The following is a 20,086-nucleotide window of genomic DNA, read 5'->3' as shown; positions in this document are numbered from 1 at the left end:
GCTCTGGTTCTACAGAAGATAGAAAGAGGACGCCAAGGGCTTACTAATAATTAACGTGGGGGATATTGGACTTGATAGAAGTTGCTCAGAACTAATGATCTTATACAGTTTAATATACAATTTCTATGGTAATACCCAGTAAGGAACTATTATTATTTTCAAGATAAATAACTCGAGCTCATGAAGTCAGGACTTAATAAAGAGCATCTCCAGTTTCAAAGAAGACCCCCGTAGAAGGCAAACATGAGCCAGGCTCGCATGTCAGCTCCTCGAATTTCCCGCCAAACCAATTAGAACTCATCTCTGGCCAAAGCCAAAGCCAAAGTCAAAGTCAAAGCCAAACAGAAGCAGGCATCCAGATCCAGTGCAAGCCAAGCAGTGTTCATAGATCAAGTTTACGCCATCGCCTGCATGGCCAACTAATTGGAAGTCCAATAAAAATGTCGGATCTGCGGAGGGGAGTGGGACCGGGATTAGGAGGCCTTCGGGCAGTCAGCCAAAAAGCAACTCGAGTGCAAAGCCCACTAATGACTTTCTGCGAAAAGGGGGCTCTAAGCTGCTGGTTCACCAAATGCAGGCAATTGTGCATGACGAATGTGGCAGGGAATCCAGGGGGAATCTAAGGGACTCAGGGGCACCAGGGGAACCAGGAGACCCAGGGGCTCCAGGTCCTTCATGTTTATGACTGGACATTTGCGGTGACTGCGGCTGACCATTTAGTTGCCGGGGTAAACTTTCTTGCTCCCAGTCTCAAAATGGAGTTCACGTGGCCAACCGTAACTCAGTGAAACTATTAACTTGGCTGCCAGGGCATTTCTAGGGGCCAAAAAAGTTTTGTTAGGGGCGTCGGCTCGTTTTATGACTGCCCCAAGAACAGAACGTTTTTAATTTGAGAAACAAATGAAAGTTTGCCAGTTTGTAGGCTTTTATTTTATTCGCCTGTGTGTGTTTTACAACCTTTTTATGGTTCGCTGTTCATTATTAGCGTCTTCTATGATCCGTACTCTCGTTTCCTTTTTTGGCATTTCCCCGTTTTGGTTGTTAATATTTTTGGACGCCTTTATGCCTACTTTTATGTTGCCCAACACCACCGCATGTCTGCCAAACCCCGAACCGCACCCTGAAAAGTCGCCCGGACAAGCAAACGGAGAAGGATGCACTTTCCGCCGGACGATCGCCGCCCGCCTTCACCCGCACTCCATCGAAGCGCCAGCCGCGCCGCGTGATTGATGACTTTTTTAACAGCAATAGCAATGGCAATGGAAACGGAAACGGAGCAAGTGGAGCGGGAACATTAGGTGGAGGCAGCCACATGGGCAACCGGCCCCTCCCCCAACCCGGAATGGGCACCATCTCCAAGTGAGTACTCCAAACTCCAAAATGCCCATCATTTGTTTTCATTCCGAGCACAAAAGTTTTGATTTACCCATCCATCGGCCCGTGTGTAGTACCCTCGCGTTCTGTATTTTACCCATTTATGTACGGCAGCTGCTTCCTTTGACGTAGTTGTCCTTTTCCCCGGCCAAGTCCTTTTTTTGGCCGCGTCCCTTTGCTTTTTAGTAATCATTTTTGGTAGCTGGCGCGCCGGAAGAGCTCTCATGTGGCTCGTTGGAGAGGACTCGCCTTTGATCTCTTTTTAATTTTCAAACATATATTTTTCGGCATGGCTATTGCTATTCGGAATCGCCGGGTTCAATTTGAAAGGAATGCAGCCGGGCACTTCATCATTCCCCGCCTGTTCCGCTTGCGTTTGACAGGACAAACAGGATACATAGATACATAGAAGCTCCTTGGCATTGTCCCGGCTCAAGTGCCCTCTGGCACTCTGGTTTCTGTTGCTGTTTCTGTTTCGAATTCGTGTTCAAAATCCATTTAGTTGCCATTTCGAAGGCAGTTACATTGTCTAGACGCAGCATTTATTAAATGTTTTATGGCTGCAAACATCAAATTATATGGACGAAAAGCAAATACAGAGCCAGGATGTTTCTGGAGAAATTGAGTCATGCCAGCAGATTTATGGTCAGGCAGTGAATATTCCAAGTTGTAGAGACTGGGCAAAGGCGATCCCAGGAAGCTCTCGAATTAGACAATTACCAGAGACCATTTCCAGCTGTCCAGTGTAAGTGTTTGCCCACCTTCCGTGCATAAATTACACGCTCGGGTGAGGCTCTAAATAAGGTAATAGAAGCCAATTGTAATCGCTGGATTCCCGGGCGAAGACCTGGGATGAGCAAATAGCCCGCGTCATTTATCATTTGCAAACAAAGAGAAGCCCAAACATCAGGCCAATCAGGCAGCCAGTCCCCACACCACACTTGCCCGTTCCCGATCCCGATCCCCATCTCCATCCCGATCTCAGATGCCAGATCACAGATCACAGATCGCTGCTCGCTGCATCCGAAGGAGCATAAATCACCAGGCACGTTCTGGGCTTTCTCGGTTCTCTGGGATCCTCAGTGGAACTGAACTGAAGCGACGACTCCTGAGAGTACGAAATGATTGCCCGCTGATTGCCAGTGCGGCAATTACTCAATTTTGCACACGCGCATTATTTGTCTGTGTCGATCTCGGCGTGGTGGAGCTGCCTCCCCAGATCGAATTGGACAGCCTAAATGGCCTTCCATGCCGCGGACTTTAATCAACGTTTATGTTAAACAATTTAAATTTATGGCAAAATAATGCGAGATCGCGCTGACTGATCCCCCGCCTTTAATCTCTTTTCCCCCGCTCAAAAATAGCAACTACGACAGCCCCTATCGCTCCACCTACAGCATACCCACCAGCTTGGGGATCCGACCCTGCCACCAGCAGCCCAACAACAACTCCAGCAGCTACAACAACAACAGTGGGGGCAACCTGCAAACGCCCGACTCCCCGCGCAGCACACGGAGTGCTCCCTGGCCAAGGTCCCAGCAGAGGTCCCTCTTCGGCCACAATCCTTCGAGTCCGCGATCCGTGAGATCCGCTAGTACGGCGGGCGGTGGTCTGCACCACCATCACAGCCACCACAGCCATGGCCACGGCACCAGCCACCATCCGCACCACCAGTCCTCGTCAGCGGGGCCCAACTCCTCGTCCTCGCACCACCACCGGCAGCAGCGGGCCAGCTCCTCCTCCGCCTCCCACCAGCAGCAGAGATACCGCTCCAGCTCCGTTGAGAGCCACTCCTCCAACGATTCCAGGTCCACGCGCAAGTGAGTTTTCCTAATATCTATTAATAGTTAGATTTTAAGTTCCATGAATCAAGAGGAAACCCCTCTGATTAAGTAAAAGTCCTATCAGTGTATGGTTTTTGGAAGTCATGGTGATTAATATTTAAATTCCACATCAAGAGTGATTACTTTGCTGATAGACTTCGGACCGCGGCTTGACCTTCCGAAGGGGCATCTATATTTGAAAGTTCCAAAAGTGAGAGAAACTAGATATATGTGACGTGTGCAGGTTTTATCGAAATGGGTGAATTCAAGTTGTCAGAAGGTAAATAACGTTGATAGCGTCCCCGAAGGGGTTAAGATAAAGTCTAGAAGTCGAGTATAGGTGACTTTCTGAGCCCCATAAAGTCCTATCGACTTGGACATCCGTAAGCGTGCGCCTAGCTTGAGTGCTTGGATTACAGGGAGTGTTTACACATTAAATTGGATTTGATCTGAATTTCGCCAGGAACTTCAAATTCCCAAGTTTTTGTGCGTGTTAACTTTGGTATTTCCATGTATCTTATCGAAAAGGTTTTTATTTTAGGGAACAAGTCAAATTCCTTAACTTGTTGGCCTTGCCAGTTTTTGCAAATCATTATTTGCTATCGTAAAAATATCAAATATCTAATTTATCAAGTTATCAAATTCGGCAGAGATATTAGACCAAAGGAATAATGACTTCCCATGGATATCCTCTTAACCCATTATTTACTTTTTCAAGGCATAAGCACCGTCATCGCCGCACCTCTGATAATGAAAGCGAGCTTTCGAGGGGATCGGGTCGCTCTGGCAGATCAGGACGTTCGCATCATCGCAAGCACCGCCGATCCCACCGGCACCGAAGGGATTCGGCTGGAGGATCCGATCACGACAGCACACGTGGTCGCAGCTACTCCGGACATCGAAGCTCGTCGATGAGAAGTGGAAGTGCCGAGCTCATAGATTCCACATCGCAATGGCGGGAGGTTCAGAGGCGCCAGGCGGAAGCAAGCCTGGGCCAAAGCTCTGTGCAACAGGCAGCTGTTTCGAAGAGCAGCATGGTGGCCAGGAGTCTCCACAGCAACGACAGCCACTCGGACACCCATTCGCACCACAAGTCCAGAAGGCATCGCAAGAACAAGTGAGCACAAGGAACTGGTGGAACTCTTTGCGATATATTTAACATTTCCCAAAATCAAATAGGTCCCCATCGGAATCACGAAGCCGCATGTGGAACAGTGAGCTAGCGAAGCACCTTCAATTCGATCTGGTGGACACGGAGGGCATGTCGGAGCAACAATTGCGGGAGATTCCCTATACGGTGGTGGAGACCACATCGAAGAGATCCAATTCGAACCTGAAGATCCACAAGAGCAACAGCAAGAGTAGCGTCGGGGCCAAGAGCACGGGATCGGGCAACACCATCACCAATGGCAGTGGATCGGGAAATACAGGCCAGGCCAGGAATCGCGTCGACCGTATCAGAGGGTAAGTAGCTGTAAATGCTGGGTCTTTCCTTACCCCTTCTTTACCAACCCACTTAACCAATGTACGTAATTGTAGACTTTACTATCAAAGCTCGCACCCACACGACACCAACGGAGTTCCTGGAACCGGAGGACATGCACCCAAGAACGGTTCTATCCGATCGGCTAGCACTATATCTTCGAGGGAATGCGAAAGAAATAATGGTCTGGTTAGGTAAGTAAAGTCTCAGGATGAGTGTTCTTCTCAAGGATTGTAAATATATGTCGATTCCTTAACCTTAGAATGATGTCCAGCATGAGCATGGGCGACTTTATCTCACCCACTGGCTCAAACCTGAGTCCTCTGGAGAACTCAGCTCTGCGTGTGTCTCATGAGCACACTGACTCCGGACTGGGAGCTGATCAGGATTATGCATATTCATCGGAGAGGTAAGGAGTGAAGTTTTCTAACAGATAAATTTCAGATATCTACCACCACTTAACCCCCTAAAAATCCAGATCCAGCGACAGCACTCGCTATGGCACTAACAAATCCTCTGGCGCCTCCAGCGGATCGCACCGGAAGTCGGGGGGCAGCGCCGGCGGCAACTACAACAACCTGATGCAGCAGACCGTGAGTAACCAGCAGCAGCAGCAGCGCTCGCTGTTCGCCCAGCAGCAGCGCCAGCAGAAGAGCACCTACAAATACGCCACATCCTCGCCATCGTCCACTAACCCAGGGAGCTCCTCGGGACTGGCGCCTGTCCACAACCCGGGCTCGAGCTCCAACCCGAACCCCAGTCAAAATCCCAACAGCGCTACTAACTCTAATCAGCAATCGCCGGCTAACCGCCTGCTCCACTACACGACCTTCGAGAACAACCAGTACAAGTTCAGTCTGAACAATGCGCTGGCCAAGAGTTCCAAGGGGGTCATAAGTGGAGGAGGCAGCATTAGCAACCTGGCCGGGAGTATGGTAACATCTGGTGTCGGTGGTCCAGGTTCTCAAGGTGGTGGTGGTGCTTTCAGCCGGCAGCGCAGCTTTGTGGAGTGGCCCAGCAATCCGGCGTCGCCGTACTATTACCAAGGTCCTTCGACGCAGCCGGCGCAGGTGAAGCGGCGGGATGCCAAGTCAGATATTGGGGTGCCCACGAGGCGACTCTCCGGGCAGAGTCTTACCAAAACCCAGCTCCTAACTGGCGGTAACTCCCAGTTGGCCAATGCAGGCTGTTATCCCTTGCACTACGCCAGCAGCAGTGTCGCTGGAGCGGGTTACAATCGTCCCTTAGGTCAGAGGTCAGGGGGCAGTGGCTCCTCCTCGGGAGGTTTTGGCCTGCAACCAGCCAAATCGGATCTCTTCTTGTCCTACATACATGGCGGGGAGTATGAGAGGCCCTACATCTACAACTATAAGATGCCGCAGATGCCGGGAGGAGCAGGAGTAGGAGCCGGGCCAGGGGCAGGGGGTTCCCCGAAACAACAAACCACCGCTTACCACATTTCTGGATCACAGACCGCAGATCCGCCGCCACCTCCCCCTCCACTTTACGGCGGCACGGCGCCCGCCAACGACGTCATGTACTATCAGTTCGACAAAGGAGCCGCCACCGTCGCTCCGTCAACGTCGTCGACATCACCGCCCATTGTCCAGCAGCCGCGGCAGTCGGGCGGTCCATTAGTGTATCTGCAACATGGCCAGAATGCGTCTGTGCCGGAGGTGCAGCAGCCAACTGTGAGTACGAAGTGCAAACCTGTCGCATGTCGATGTTGAATGTTGATGTTGATGTTGATGTGGATGTGGATGCGTCCTCCTCCTCCTCTTCAGTTTGTGCAACTTGTCTTTCGTTTGCCACTCCATTGTGTTGCATGTTTGTGTTCCGCGCCTTAATTGAATCCGTATTTCACTGGCATTATCGCATCCCCAGCCAAAGTACTTAGTCTGTATGGCATGATTCCCCCTTTCCCCCTTCCACCCTTCCCCGTTTTTCCCATTTTCCTCGTTTTTCCTCTGCTACATTTTTGGTTCGTATTTCTAAAGAGTACTAGAGACTAGTGTGTATCCGTATTTGCAGAAGTGTAATAAGTAACTGAAGCTTTTATGTTGATTATTTCGTAAGACTCATTGTGCACACAGGCCGAGGGTGGAGCCTCCCCGTTTCTCCGTCTCCCCATTTCCCCGAATCCTTATCGCACACACACTCCACCCAAAGGACTTGTGTGTGTCTGGCCTTATCAAAAAGGCAAAAACGTAAACTTGCCGCTATCTCAGCTGCGGGCACAGTGAAATTTAATTAACTTGAATTTAAGGCGTGAGAAAGCCACTCGACGGAGCAGACCTTTGAGCACTCGAATTTCTATGGAATAGTTCAGCGAATCTTCGCCAGACATATGCCCATATATCCGTAACTCAGAAGTATGCTACGCCAACTTTGCCCAATTTCACGCATGCCTAATTAACAACTGAAATATTCCAACTAATTTCTGACGAAGCTCAAATAAATTACCCGAAAAATAAAAGGCCATAAAGACCCAGTCAGGACAAAGATTCTGGCCAGCGGATTCTGGCTAGCGGGGGCAATAAAAGAGAATAAATAATAAGCAACTATTTGCGCTACATTATCCAAGTTTATATAACAGACAGGACTTCCAGTCCCTCCTGCTTAGCTCCTTGCGGGCTGCCCGAGCAAATAATTTCAGCCAAAGTTGATGGCACGAAAGCAGAAATACTTACGATTCTAAAATAAATTCTGGCCCAGCTTCCAAGCTCTCGACCGGGTCACACGCATGTGTGTATGTCCTCCATATAAACACACACACACACACTCCCTATACCCAAAAGGCAGGAGGAGCAGCAAGCGGGAGTGCGAGTACATAGAAACATTTTCGAAATGTTTGGCATAATTTTGCTATAAAATAAATTTTGCAAAATTGTTTTTCCTAAGCTGGGAAGCAGCTTAGTGCGGAGCGGGCCAAGAAACGACGACTACGCCTGAAATGGCAGCCAAGGCAACGACATCAGCAAGGACATCAAATAAAACAAGCAAATCAAAAATTATGACAGCACAGCACGGGGCAGGGCGGCCGAAGGAAATGCCAAGCACGGGATCCTGCGGCAGGGGAAATTGTACTCGGAAAAATGTATATGTCTGGGTGCATGGTATTTTTCTTAGCTGGCTTTTCTTTCTGGAAAACTATCTCTAAAAGATTGTAATCAAAATCAAGAACCTAACGCATTTCTGTATTTAAAAGATATTAGAAAAGTTAAGACCAAAGTTACTCCCTTCACTTTCCTTAAAAAGGAGGATCCATAAGCATTGGAAATTCAAGCTTTCCTTATCAACTTGCCATTTTCCTCAGTGTACTAGGACACGGGATAGGGCCACCATCTTGGCCAGGCCAAAGTGGCAAAGTGCGCAGCCAGCGGCCAAGAGACAAACGCCAATGCTGACAACCCCCGAAAGGGGCGGGCGGGCTGGAGGGGTGGCCATGGCGTCCTCGCCCCAAAAAGCAGTTAAGTCAATAAATTTACTGATTTAATGTGGCAAAAGTTTCGATTGTTGTTGTCTCTGCCATTTGCTGTGTTGTTTCAAGGGTTAGCAGTTTTTGCCGCCGGCAGAGGCAAAGGCGAAGGACAGATCGAATGATGGTTTCCCTGGTTCCCTGGTGGAACGCCCGCAGTCGTTATTATAGCCATTGTCCGGACTGTTTTCGTTTTAGTGGCCCCAAGGAACACGCCACACTTGGCCAAATCCTAACAAATGCTAGATTAACACAATTGGCAAACAATAAAGGCAGCAAACTTATAGGCCTTTAAGCGATTGCTTATTGGCAGTAGCTCTTCGGCGAGCGAACTGAACTGGGGACACATTGAGTGAGTTGTTCTGTAATTGGAAATCAGCATCAGGAAATTTAAATAAATATTTTGCCTATTTGACAAACTCATCAATTAATTTCCCGTTTTTTGCCAGCTGGTTGAAGAGCAAAGGTTAAAGGCCAACTAACGTTATGACAGCCTTGGTCAACAGCATGAAATTTTAAATTTAGAAAACAAAGGCCAGGGTAAACAATGACCGCAGCAGAAATGCATTGCATCATAACTTTGAAAAAAGCGCAAACAAAAACGGTCATAAAAAATATGAAATTGCCAATTGATTTATTGGCAGAAAACATTTTCCATGTCAAATAGTGCGGAAAATGCAAAAAGCGAGAAACAAAGGGAGAACTTTAAACAAATACTCCTTTATTTATGCTGCATCCCGTGTATGATTTAATTATTCATCATGTAGGCAATTGCGAATACTAGATGGTTGACGGGGGAGGCCCTTTTCCGGCTCTAAGCGCCCCTTTGTCCTTTGACCTGCGGGCGGCATATGGCATATTTTTATGCATTTTTATTTAAAATGTTTTATGCATATCGGGAAAAAGGCGAAATAGGGTTAGGGAACTGATGGCGGAGTAGAAAAAACAGATCGGGCGCTTGGTAGGTAGCAATTATCTTTGATGGCGACAGTTGCCAGACGAGGTGGTGACCCGTCCCTGACATTGGATGCGCCTCCTGCCCCGTCTCCCTGGGAGCCGCGTGTTAATGAACGGGGCGTTTGACACTGGGCCACATTTATGCCAGACAATTTGATGCATTAGCGTGCGAGTGCGAGTGTGTGTGTGTGTTTGTTGGCCATGGGCCATGGGCGTGTTTGCCCAATTAAGACACACACACACACATAAACTGGCATACACATACACACACACCCATAAACGGGGAGGAAAATTAATTAAATTCCTTGGCTTTGGCCAGCGCTCTTGAAGTTTGTTTATGCAATCTTGTACGTGTTTCCATTAGGCTACAATTCAAAGTTCATTATTGAATGGAAGTGGGCGAGGCCTAGCAGATAAACTTGCCTCCTGCGGCAACAAATACGATTTTCAAGTTGAATGCAATTTTAATTAATAGAAAATCAAACAAACTTTGTATATCCTCGTGCATATACAAAACAAACTTGTCTTCTCCGGCAAACTTGTGTAGTTTGGCTACAAAAAGCGTAAGCCGCCGGTACACAAAGGCCGTAAGCTTAAGTGAGTGAAGGATACTCGTACTCGTACTCGTCCTCAGACCTCTCAGAACCATTCGAGTGTGTTTGTGCACCTTTCTGATTTCATTTACAAATGAATCTCACTGCCCGCCCATTCGCCCATTCGCCCAGCCCGCCCTTTGCTTATATGTTGACTTTTGGCAAAGAACTCGCCATCATAAAGGCATCAAATGGGCTACGGGCGAACGTGTCTTGGGCCAAATTGAATGAGCTTTTAAGTGTATTGAGGCAGAGACAGAGCCAAGTCGCATTCAATGCGATTAGTTACCGCACATGTCTGCCACCTGAATGGCTTAATTCGAGGCTTAAATGCAAATCAAGGAGTGCTCTAATGCTTACTTATATATTTTTAAATGATTAGGTTCAGTCGGGTGCCTTAAAGGGGTATTAATATATCGATTCACAAAAGTGTACAAATATAAAAGTGAAGAATAGTTTCCGCTTGCACTCCAACTTCGAAACGCACTTTGCAGGCCATTAAACAGATCGAGTGAACTTGTTGTTTAAGAGCAGCCTTAACTGGAAATTGGAGGAGGCCCTTTAAAGAGAGCCCCCCAACAGGCAACTAACTAACCCCTGGAACAACAAGGACTCAGAAGGAATCGCTATCCGCTGTGCAATCAACAGAAAACCGCAGGGCGTGCGGCGCATTTCGAATGGGTTAGGGAGCAACAGTCCCTCCCAGAGACCACCTGAAACCAATCCCCGACCCCAAGCAATCTACCTGCCTTTTGCTGGCCACCTGTGCACGTGGTTTGATTCGAATGGTCAGCTGTTTGGCCGCCGGGGCTTTTGTTACCATTCCCATTACCATCAGCTTGGCTTTTGGCATTGTTGATTGGGGGCCCTTGTTATTCGAGTATTTTGCGTGTAATTAAAACTGTGCAGGGCCCGCGGTCCTAATGATAAATTCATAAGCTGGGCAGGGGTATTTTGGTTGCTGTTTGTAAATTAATTAAAATACTATCGAAGCATACATTCCGTTGATTTTGTCAATATTTTCCTAATTGAAATATTATTTACCCAGTCGAAATTGTCGATAAACAGCATGTGTTTGTGTTTTGCCTGCGCCATTATTACGATAGACCTGAATGTTATGTTAAATTAGTAAGCCTAATATTGGGATAAACAACTAGATGTGTAAGTTGCATGCCCCGTTTGTGCCTAAACTAGCGAATAGAGAACAATAGAGCGTGATTAGAGCCCTGCAAGAAAGCTAAACCTTGTTTGTATTTTCAAACCTCACCAAACCCCGTACAACAACCCCCAACCACCAAACCAACAAACCACCCCAAATTGGATTCGATTTGCGATCCCTGAAAGCAGACGCACTCGTCGCACTCCTGCAGCGAGGAGGACGAGGCCATGATTGTCCTGGAGGCCCTGCAAATGGAGGCGCAGACCACCAACGACGAGACCGAAGATACCGAAGATGACGAGGCTGCCGAGGCCGAGGATATGTTTGATGCGGATGCTCCTTTGATGTCCCCCACGGGCAGTCACAATAGCTCAAACAACAACAACACCAGCACCAATTGCATCGCCAACAACAACGGCAACGGCAGCGGCAACGGCAGTCGTCAATCCCCATCGACCAATATTAATTTCGATAATTGCAATGCGAATGTCTACAGTGGTCAGCCGGCGAAACAACTAGGGCCAATTACCAGCGGCAACCAAACGTTAAATTGTCCCACATTGAACGCAAATACGAATCCGAATCCGAAACCGAATCTGAATCTGAGTCTGAATCCGAATCCGAGTAGCCACACCACCAATAGTCACTCCACTAGCCAAACCAATGCGAATGCGAATGCGAATCCCCCACCCAACACCACCAACAATATCACAGCAGCAGCTTTGGTTGCAGGTGCGGCAGCAGCAACTGGCACGGCGGCAACATCGACTGCCAACCTGCAACAAAATCAAAACATTTCCTCCAGCTTAGAGATAATCCTTTCGCCAATTATCCAAAGTAGTCGACGGTAAGTTTTTATTTTCAGTTTGTTTTCGGTTCTCCGTTGTTTTGTTTGTTGAGTAGGTACAGCCGTTACCGTAACTGTTACCGTTTTTCTGTTTCCCATTTTCTGTAGCTAACAACAAATAATACCGATACCTTTACCGATACCGATACCGATACCGACCTTTGACCTGCATGATAAAACGGATAAACAACAGAAGTGACTTTAGTCTTAGTTGGAAATTGCAATTTTTTCTACCCAGTTGGCTCAGAGTCGAGTTATTGTGTGTATCTGCTATTGTTACGGATTGCATTGAAGTTTTAGCTTTGAGATGTTGGGAGACCCAATAATGAGTTGAATGTCCTTTGTTCTGCTACCCTGTCTACCCTGTTTTCCCATGTTTAACATCAAACTTTATTGAACAGCGCGGGAAATTTAAAAGTACAGAACCATCCTCCCTCCCAGAAAACAGATACACGAACATCTTCTTTAAGTGTGCGAAAACAAAACGAAACGAAAACATTATAAATTATGTATTAATGTGCCCGCTAGGCCTACGCAACGCGGAAATGCCGGGACCTCCCAGCTGCCAATTTTCAATTGCCTTTGGGCCGAGATAACAATCGACTTGGGGGGCAAAACAATGGCGAAGCCTCTCAGGCAAACATTCATTTTCATTTCAATTTCACTTGCTTTCTGGCCTGCTCCTTGCTTTCGTTCTGGATTTACATTTGATTTGACTGCCTTTCCCCTGTTTTCCTTGCCTCGACATTTTTCCGCTCGGCAGGGCAGCACAAAAACGCACAAATATTTATGTAAGCTACGAAATTCGACAGCCTATTTACAAATGAATAGGTTAATGTCATCGGGGTGGAATCTGCTGTGTTTTGTTTACGAGCCAAACTTGGGCCAAATTGACTTTAAACATGTCAATTTAAATTTTGGGACTCCCAACTCCCACCTCCCACAACCCTCATTAACGCCCTACACTCCGCCCGTAAAAGTATGCTATGGCAAACACAGAAATATTACTCATACGCCGCATTGCACGCCGCCATTGAAGCGACAAAATGACAATTTCACAACAAATTAACTACCCAGCCAACCAAACGGCCAACATTCGTATATCCAAATGGATGTGAGAGCCCGGGACATTTATTGCGAGCTGGGAATTGCAAGGAAATGACCTTCAAACTCGATAAGCGAAAACAAAACAAGCGAAAGTGCTAAAAATATACATAATTTTCAGCACACGAAGACAAAAGCCCCCCACACATGCACACGAAAATATGATAGGACACCAGGCACACCCACAGTCACACATTAAAATGTATGTGCGGGCATGGGGCCAGGAAAAGCGAGCCGGGTAAATGATATTTCTGCCGGCTCGATGCCCCGATGCCAATGTTCCTGTGCCTCCGACCCGCACATAAATACAAATTTCAACAGAACAACAGGCCACAAAACAAAAATAAACCCACAAAAAAATAAGCGATGAAAGCAAAAAGGCGCAATGTTGGCAACAACAGGAGCAGCCAGTAAAAAGAAACAACAACCAGGCTAGGCAAACATTTCATATCGTAGAAATACTTTGGAGCCAAATAAACAACATTTTGCAGAAGCACAAAAAAAGGCATAACAAACAGTTGAAAGGGAAAATGGTTAGCCTGCGGGCTGGTGGACCTCGGGTTACTCTTTATTTGATTAGGATAAATATTTGAGGTCATCTAATATTAACGAAGCTTTCCCTGAAAGTGGTTTGAAATCAGAAATGAAAAGAATGTTTTACAATAATGAAATAAGAGAAAAGACTCATGGAAGCACCTGGTCATGATGTTGTATCCGAAATTGCTTTAAGTAGATCTTGAAAAGCTTAAGAGGTTCCAGAAAAATCAACTATCTTACGTACTATTCTAACCTAGAACTAGCTCCTTTTTTCCCATTACAAGTCACTTACTGCCCAGGCTTTGAAAGGGTATATCCACAAAGGGTCTGCGTGTTCGACCTTGGTAGAACGACAGTTCTTGTTTTAGATTAGACCCTTCAACCCTCCCAACCCCTTGGCCCCTAGGAGTCGGCCATTTGGAGGCCATCCCGACTTGTAGCTAGGCCACACGCCACCATCAACAAAGGGACTCGGGAAAAACTTTACGCATTTTTGTCACAGAAAGAAAATAGAAAACGAAAACGAAAATGAAAACGGAGGCGTAAGGAAAAGTGCTGAAAATGTGGAAAGTGCCCGAGTGGCAATCGTAAATTTGACGCACATTTCTGCCCGAGGGCGGAGAGATAAGCTTATGAATGGCTATATAAAAACTCAGCCCACTTCCACACATAATGCGGAGTGACTTTTTTCAGGATTTCCTTTTGGTTTATGATTAAATTAAGTAATTATTTGTGCTGCGGCGCCAGCTGAAATGATAAAAAGTATTCAATTTGTGGCAGTTGCGGCGATAAAACTGGATTTACTGCGGCCATAAACTGCCTGGCGGCACTTCAACTATATTTTTGTACATTTATTTCGAATTGAAGAGCACCATAACGCATACGCACTGTAGTCGCTAGAACAAACTAACAAGCTATACTCACAACCACACACACACACGCACACTTATACTTACACCCACACTCACATTACCGAGCACTAGAAAACTTAAATGAGAAAATCGAATCAACAAGAAACTTTTTCTAACATGCGCAAATATTTTCTCTCTTTCTCCCTCCCCACGACCCTCTTTTCTCCCTACTTTTATTTTCATGCCATGCAAATGCAACTACTACAAAACTACAATGCAAACGGCAGAGCGCAATTGTAAGCGAAATGAGCACAGAGTTGTGAGAATTAGCTAAATTTAATTTGCAATAGCCAAAGCCCGCCGACCATGCCCCTGCAGCAGGAGTGAACTGCTCCTCGAATCCGCCGCCCACTGCATTCTGCAAACTTTGGTTGCAGCAACAGCAGCAACAGCAGCAGCAGCAGCAGCAGCAGCAACAGCAACAGCAACAGCAACAGCAACAGCAACAGCAACAGCAGCAGCAACAACTCTACGAACAGCAGCAGGCTTGGCTCTAGAAAAGAATAAACACGCACAACATGTAAGTGGAAAGTTAAATGGAAACTACATGTGCGGGCTGAACATCAACAAAGGAGGAGCAACAATAAACAACATTTAAAAGCCGCCGGGGCAAAAGTTGGTCCGAAACTTTTCACCAGCACGTTGCGTTTGCAAATTAAATGCACATTATGCCAACATGTAAATAGATAATGCTGTATATAAGCAAGTTCGGGTAAAGAAACTTAATCGAGGAAAAGCTAACCAAGTAATCTTAAGACGCGAATAATCAAAAAGCCAAAAAAGCAAATGTATCTCACAGATAAACAACAGCAATTGGGGGTCTGCGGGATAAAAGCGAACGAAGAAGCATAAAAGCAAAAATAAATTGTGCGTTAATGATAAGCGGGGCACATTTCAGCGGCATAAAATTTATTAAAATATGCGCACAAGCCAGACAACGCGGAAAACTTAGGAGCAGCCGGGCCCCCAAAAGTAGACAGCACAAACATGGGCTCGCAGACACACGCACACAAATACAAGGGCACGAGAAGGACTCTGGCCGGAAATCGTTGGCGATAAATATAAAATTTTATTGTTGTGCTGCGTATCTCTTCGAATGCCTTTGTGTGGGTGTGTGTGGGTGTGCGGGCCAGGAAGTAAATTAAATATACGTTTTTATTAACTACTAAGAACCAATTTGATACGCATTTAAATAATGCCTCTTACACAAGAGCACACACAAGATTATGTAAAATTTAATTTTACTGCAGCAGCATCAGCAGCAGCAGAAGCAGCATCAGCAGCAGCAGAAACGAGAAAAGCCAAATAAATGTAGTAGCCCCAATGTGTATGTAATTTAAATAAAATATATTCGTAGAAGGATACTCTAGTTTTAGCCCCAAACTACTTACTTACTTATGCCAACAACGTCCAACAATTTCAATAATATTTACGTAAGCCAGCCACTTCTGACCGTATACGTTAAGCCCCCTTTAGCTTAGTTTAATCATTTGCAACTAATTTAAGTCCGTCCGTCCGCTGGCTGACCTCCATTGGCCTTTTGCGACTCCTGAATTGCAATTGTGTAAATATCCCGTCTGTTATTAATATTAGCCAACCATTTGTGTGGTCGAACTAGAGCTAACGAGTAGGATCGAATACGGAATGCATATGAAATATTATCGATTAACACTTTTACAATCTACTGAATATTGGTGTAAACTGCAAACTGCAAAACGAAAACGAAAACTTAAATATATACGATTAAATGTCTCTAACAAGATTTTACCATGAGTGTGTCACTTTTATATATATATATATATATATCTGATATATACAATAAAATTACAAGTAAAAAATAAACTGCAAGCGACATTTTATACAAACACTTACCGAGCACATTTTTATTCGTTTTCGGGGCCTGCCATCTGTGCTATGTGGGGCTATATAAAAGAATGCCACCCTCCGGGGCACTTCAGCTGTAGGGAAACTGTAAAAAGCATGGTCTTTTGATAAGCGAGTGGACAGGATGGCCGAGACAAGAGGACCAAGTCAAGTTAGCCAAGCCGGGCGATAAGCAGCCGGGATGCCAGAAGACAAAGGCGACAGCGAAACTTTCAAGTCGAAAGTCGAGTCGTGGACAACAATGCAAAGGGTCCTGCCAAATTAGCCAACTTACGCAGCACAAAGAAGGGCCCTCACGAGTTATGAATGGCCTTGCATAAGTTCGGCTCAAGTGGAGCGGCCAAAAGCAATCTAAGACAGCTGAGAAATCAGTTTCCACTTTGAGTTGGTTCTTGTGAGTTACGAGTGAGCCAGCTATTAAATACTAAGTTTCTTTTTGTGACAGAACTTAAATACTGCTGAAAACTTATCGGAGTGTCATAGTTAGCATGATAGAGTTGCCATCAACTATAAATAGTAAATAGTGGAGAAACTAGAATATAAAGATTAGACTTACTTTAGTCAGTCTTTTTAATGTTGTCTACAAAAGTAAACTCATCTCTGAACTCATTCCCTGTTCACATTTAATCTAGATCTGAGCAACCCTGCAAGAGAACTTCGAAAGCTATCCGCTCCAGAAAACAAAGCCAAAAGCTCAGCCGGCACACACACATACATTTGGTTTGACAACGTTACGTCAGTTCAGCCCTTTAATCAAATGATCTGCCCGTTTGCCTGTCTTTTATGAAAACTCTTCGATAGCCAAAGTCGCGTAGACACATACAGAAGGACCCCAGATCAGATGGCTTCCCAGAACAAAAGCAATGGATTGAGCAACAAGGTGACCACCGTGGTGGCCACGAATGCCTACGGTGCGGATGTGATGACCGAGATCAGCTACACGGATGCCAAGGTGGTGGGCAACGGCAGCTTCGGTGTGGTCTTCCAGGCCAAAATGGTGCCCAGCAACGAGCAGGTGGCTATTAAGAAAGTCTTGCAGGATCGGCGCTTCAAGAATCGGGAGCTGCAGATTATGAGGAAGTTGCGTCATGACAATATCATCACTCTCAAGTGGTTCTTCTACTCGAGTGGCGAAAAACGCGACGAGGTTTACCTGAATCTGGTAATGGAATTTCTGCCTGAGACCCTCTACAAGGTGGAGCGCCAGTACGCCAGATCCAAGCAGACCTTGCCGGTGAACTTTGTCAGACTCTACATGTACCAGTTGCTAAGGAGCATGGCGTACCTCCACAGCTTGGGATTCTGCCACAGGGACATCAAGCCCCAGAATATGCTCCTCGACTCCGAGACCGGTGTGCTGAAGCTCTGCGACTTTGGCAGTGCCAAACAGCTGGTCACTGGAGAACCAAATGTGTCTTACATCTGCTCCAGGTACTATCGTGCCCCGGAGCTCATTTTCGGGGCCACGGACTATTCCACCAAGATAGATATTTGGAGCGCCGGTTGTGTAATGGCGGAGCTCCTCCTGGGCCAGCTCATTTTCCCCGGCGACTCGGGTGTGGACCAGATCGTGGAGATCGTTAAAGTTATGGGCACTCCCACCACCGAGCAGCTGCGTGACATGAACCCCCACTACAAGCAGTTTAAGCTGCCGCAGCTGAAGCCACATCCCTGGCCCAAGGTCTTTAGGATTCGCACACCAGCAGAGGCAATAGATCTGGTCTCCAAGATGCTTATATATTCGCCCAATTCCAGGGTTTCCCCGTTGATGGGTTGTGCTCATCCTTTCTTTGATGAACTTCGCCAGGATCCACACCAGCAATTGCCCAACGGAAGGAGTTTGCCGCCGTTGTTCAACTTCACGGAATACGAGAGAACCATTGAGCCGGATACACTGCCATTGCTGCAGCCGCGCGGTCCGGGATCGGCTCCCACCAAGGACTCGGGTCCTGGCCAACGGAATCGCAATACTGCCGGTGAAGAGAGTCCCCGGAAAATAGATGCCAGCCATAAAGAGCCATCTGTGGGGCTCTTAAAGTCCCCGGAAGCCTCAACCAAGGGAATCGGATCCCCGCCACCTTTTTTGCGACACGATTTGGGAAACGGCGACCATTTGGCTGTGGGAACTGTGCCAATGGATTCCCTTAACCTCGACCAGGATAGTTCCGGGGTAAGCGAGGAAGCCGAAGGAGATGCCGAGGACAATATTGACGAGGATGCTGCGGACGAAAATGAATACGACGACGATGACGACGATGGGCAGTTCAACAGCGCGAACAGCAACAACGTCAGCGATGACTTGGAAGACGCGTCCGACGACGAGGACCTCCAGGAAGAGGAGGAGGACTAAGCGGGTTCTATCATAGCCCGCCGGACCTCAAACCACCAGACATTCGAATGTCAGATTATAATCACACGTGATTTGTAAGACAGCAAAATTCCTGTTTCAGATTAAACTGTAAAATTGATAGTCGCTTTAAGAAAAACATCTTTGAATGCTGTTCATGTCTTTATAATTCATTACTGTCTATTTTGTAATTTGCCCTAATTATAGATTAAGCTATGTTAAGCCAAATCTAGACCGTGGAAAACGGGGTATAAGCGATTTTGCACTTTCATTTGTGGTTACATACTTTGGGCTCGTTTACTACTGATTTCGAGAGGCTAGTGGTTTCTTATGGCTTGAGCCAAACCTCGTAAGAACCTTAGCCACACATGGCTGAAACTGAAGCAGGACTCGCAAATGGAAATTCGAAGGGGGCTAAAAATATACTTAATTATTTAAATGCCAACGCACTAGGGTGGCGCCTCGGCGCAGTTGTCCTTGCCGAGTTCTCTCGAATATAAATTTCCGCGCTTTATGGCCGTTCAAATACCAGCGGAAAAACCAAAAACAGGAGTCCAGCACGCACACATGTCCTTTCCAGAGGCGAGTCGCATTTCCTGCCTTCGTCCTTTGGTGTCCTTTTCCCTCCCTTCCTACCCCCCTCTCTTTCCCGCTCTGTGTGTGTGTTTGTTAATGTGGTAAAATGAATTTTCAGTTTCATTAGTTAAATTGAATAATGGAAAACTTTGTTCGCCGCATTCGACTCGTTGCTGTTGTTGTTGTTGCTGTTGTTTTTGGCCATGTCTGGCCTGGAAGGGAAAGTTACACTTCCGTCGGCAACACAAATACACAGCCACTAACTCACCCACACACATACACACATACACAGAAGGACATGGAACCGGGCAATAAAGCAAATTTATGCAAACGATAAATTTCGTGAGAGAGAAATTGTTTGTTTTGTTTTGTTCGCCAGTTGTTGTGACGTCAAGGGAAAACGCTGGCTAGTTAGTGGCTCTAAGTAGCAGTTACCAATTACTCACCGTTCTAGCCATGTGCTCTGCAATGATATTGGAGCTCTTAAAGCTTGGGAAAAGCTTGTAATTTTATGTCCACTTGAAAGCGGATATCCAATTAAATATTTTAGAATGCGAAATTAAAATATTTAGTTTTGTGCTTTTGCAGAGTTTTGTTAAAAAAAGTGAAAATAATTAAATTACATTAGAGAGAAAACAAAAAAACCAAATTAAAATATTCCATGGTGTATGAGTTAGGACGAGTGCTGACTATTATAACCTCTCATCAAGCCTTATCCCTATCAGAAACCCCGTTTAAAATCAATCTAACACCAGTATACTTACATATATAAGCCTGCCCACCCTTAAGTTTCCAGATCAGAACCTAGTTCCAGTTATCCTTTCGGGATATGCAAAGTTTAAACTGTACTTTCATTAAGCGAAAAGTCAAGCACACGCACACGCACAGACACACGAACACCCAGAGTCTGGGTGAAAATCTTTCGCAACAGCGATTACACGGCAACACTAACAACTAACCGCAGGACCACACGGCAGGAGGACTCCGGCGGAGGAGAGTACGGAGAGGAGTGA

The 20,086-nt window shown here is 46.3% G+C and overlaps 2 protein-coding genes across 7 annotated transcripts in view; both read left to right on the top strand.

Annotated features, from left to right (window-relative positions):
• LOC108104002 (band 4.1-like protein 4) overlaps nt 1-16,108 on the top strand; it is a 56,331-nt gene extending 40,223 nt beyond the window's left edge. Inside the window, exons 9-18 of one of the 6 annotated variants that reach the window (XM_017209793.2) lie at nt 1,129-1,359; nt 2,739-3,194; nt 3,916-4,314; nt 4,377-4,661; nt 4,737-4,874; nt 4,943-5,089; nt 5,159-6,371; nt 11,056-11,714; nt 14,494-14,502; nt 14,557-14,678. In XM_017209793.2, coding sequence (XP_017065282.2) covers nt 1,129-1,359; nt 2,739-3,194; nt 3,916-4,314; nt 4,377-4,661; nt 4,737-4,874; nt 4,943-5,089; nt 5,159-6,371; nt 11,056-11,714; nt 14,494-14,502; nt 14,557-14,593 — 3,574 coding nt within the window. In that variant the 3' untranslated portion in view covers nt 14,594-14,678. Of the gene's footprint in view, nt 1-1,128; nt 1,360-2,738; nt 3,195-3,915; nt 4,315-4,376; nt 4,662-4,736; nt 4,875-4,942; nt 5,090-5,158; nt 6,372-7,581; nt 11,715-14,493 lie in introns of those variants that run through there. The other 5 variants (XM_017209792.2, XM_017209796.2, XM_041819399.1 and 2 more) reach the window with 5 other exon arrangements.
• Nucleotides 16,109-16,843: 735 nt separating this feature from the next.
• LOC108103999 (putative glycogen synthase kinase-3 homolog) lies at nt 16,844-18,630 on the top strand. Its single transcript, XM_017209789.2, has one exon. It carries the CDS (start codon nt 16,992-16,994, stop codon nt 18,498-18,500), a length of 1,509 nt encoding a protein of 502 aa, XP_017065278.2. The 5' UTR covers nt 16,844-16,991; the 3' UTR covers nt 18,501-18,630.
• The last annotated feature ends 1,456 nt before the right edge of the window (nt 18,631-20,086 follow it).

Source organism: Drosophila eugracilis, unplaced genomic scaffold (assembly GCF_018153835.1).
Source record: "Drosophila eugracilis isolate 14026-0451.02 unplaced genomic scaffold, ASM1815383v1 contig_670, whole genome shotgun sequence".
NCBI lineage: Eukaryota > Metazoa > Arthropoda > Insecta > Diptera > Drosophilidae > Drosophila > Drosophila eugracilis.
Note: the sequence above shows the minus strand (reverse complement) of the source record. Positions and strands in the feature narration are given on the sequence as shown.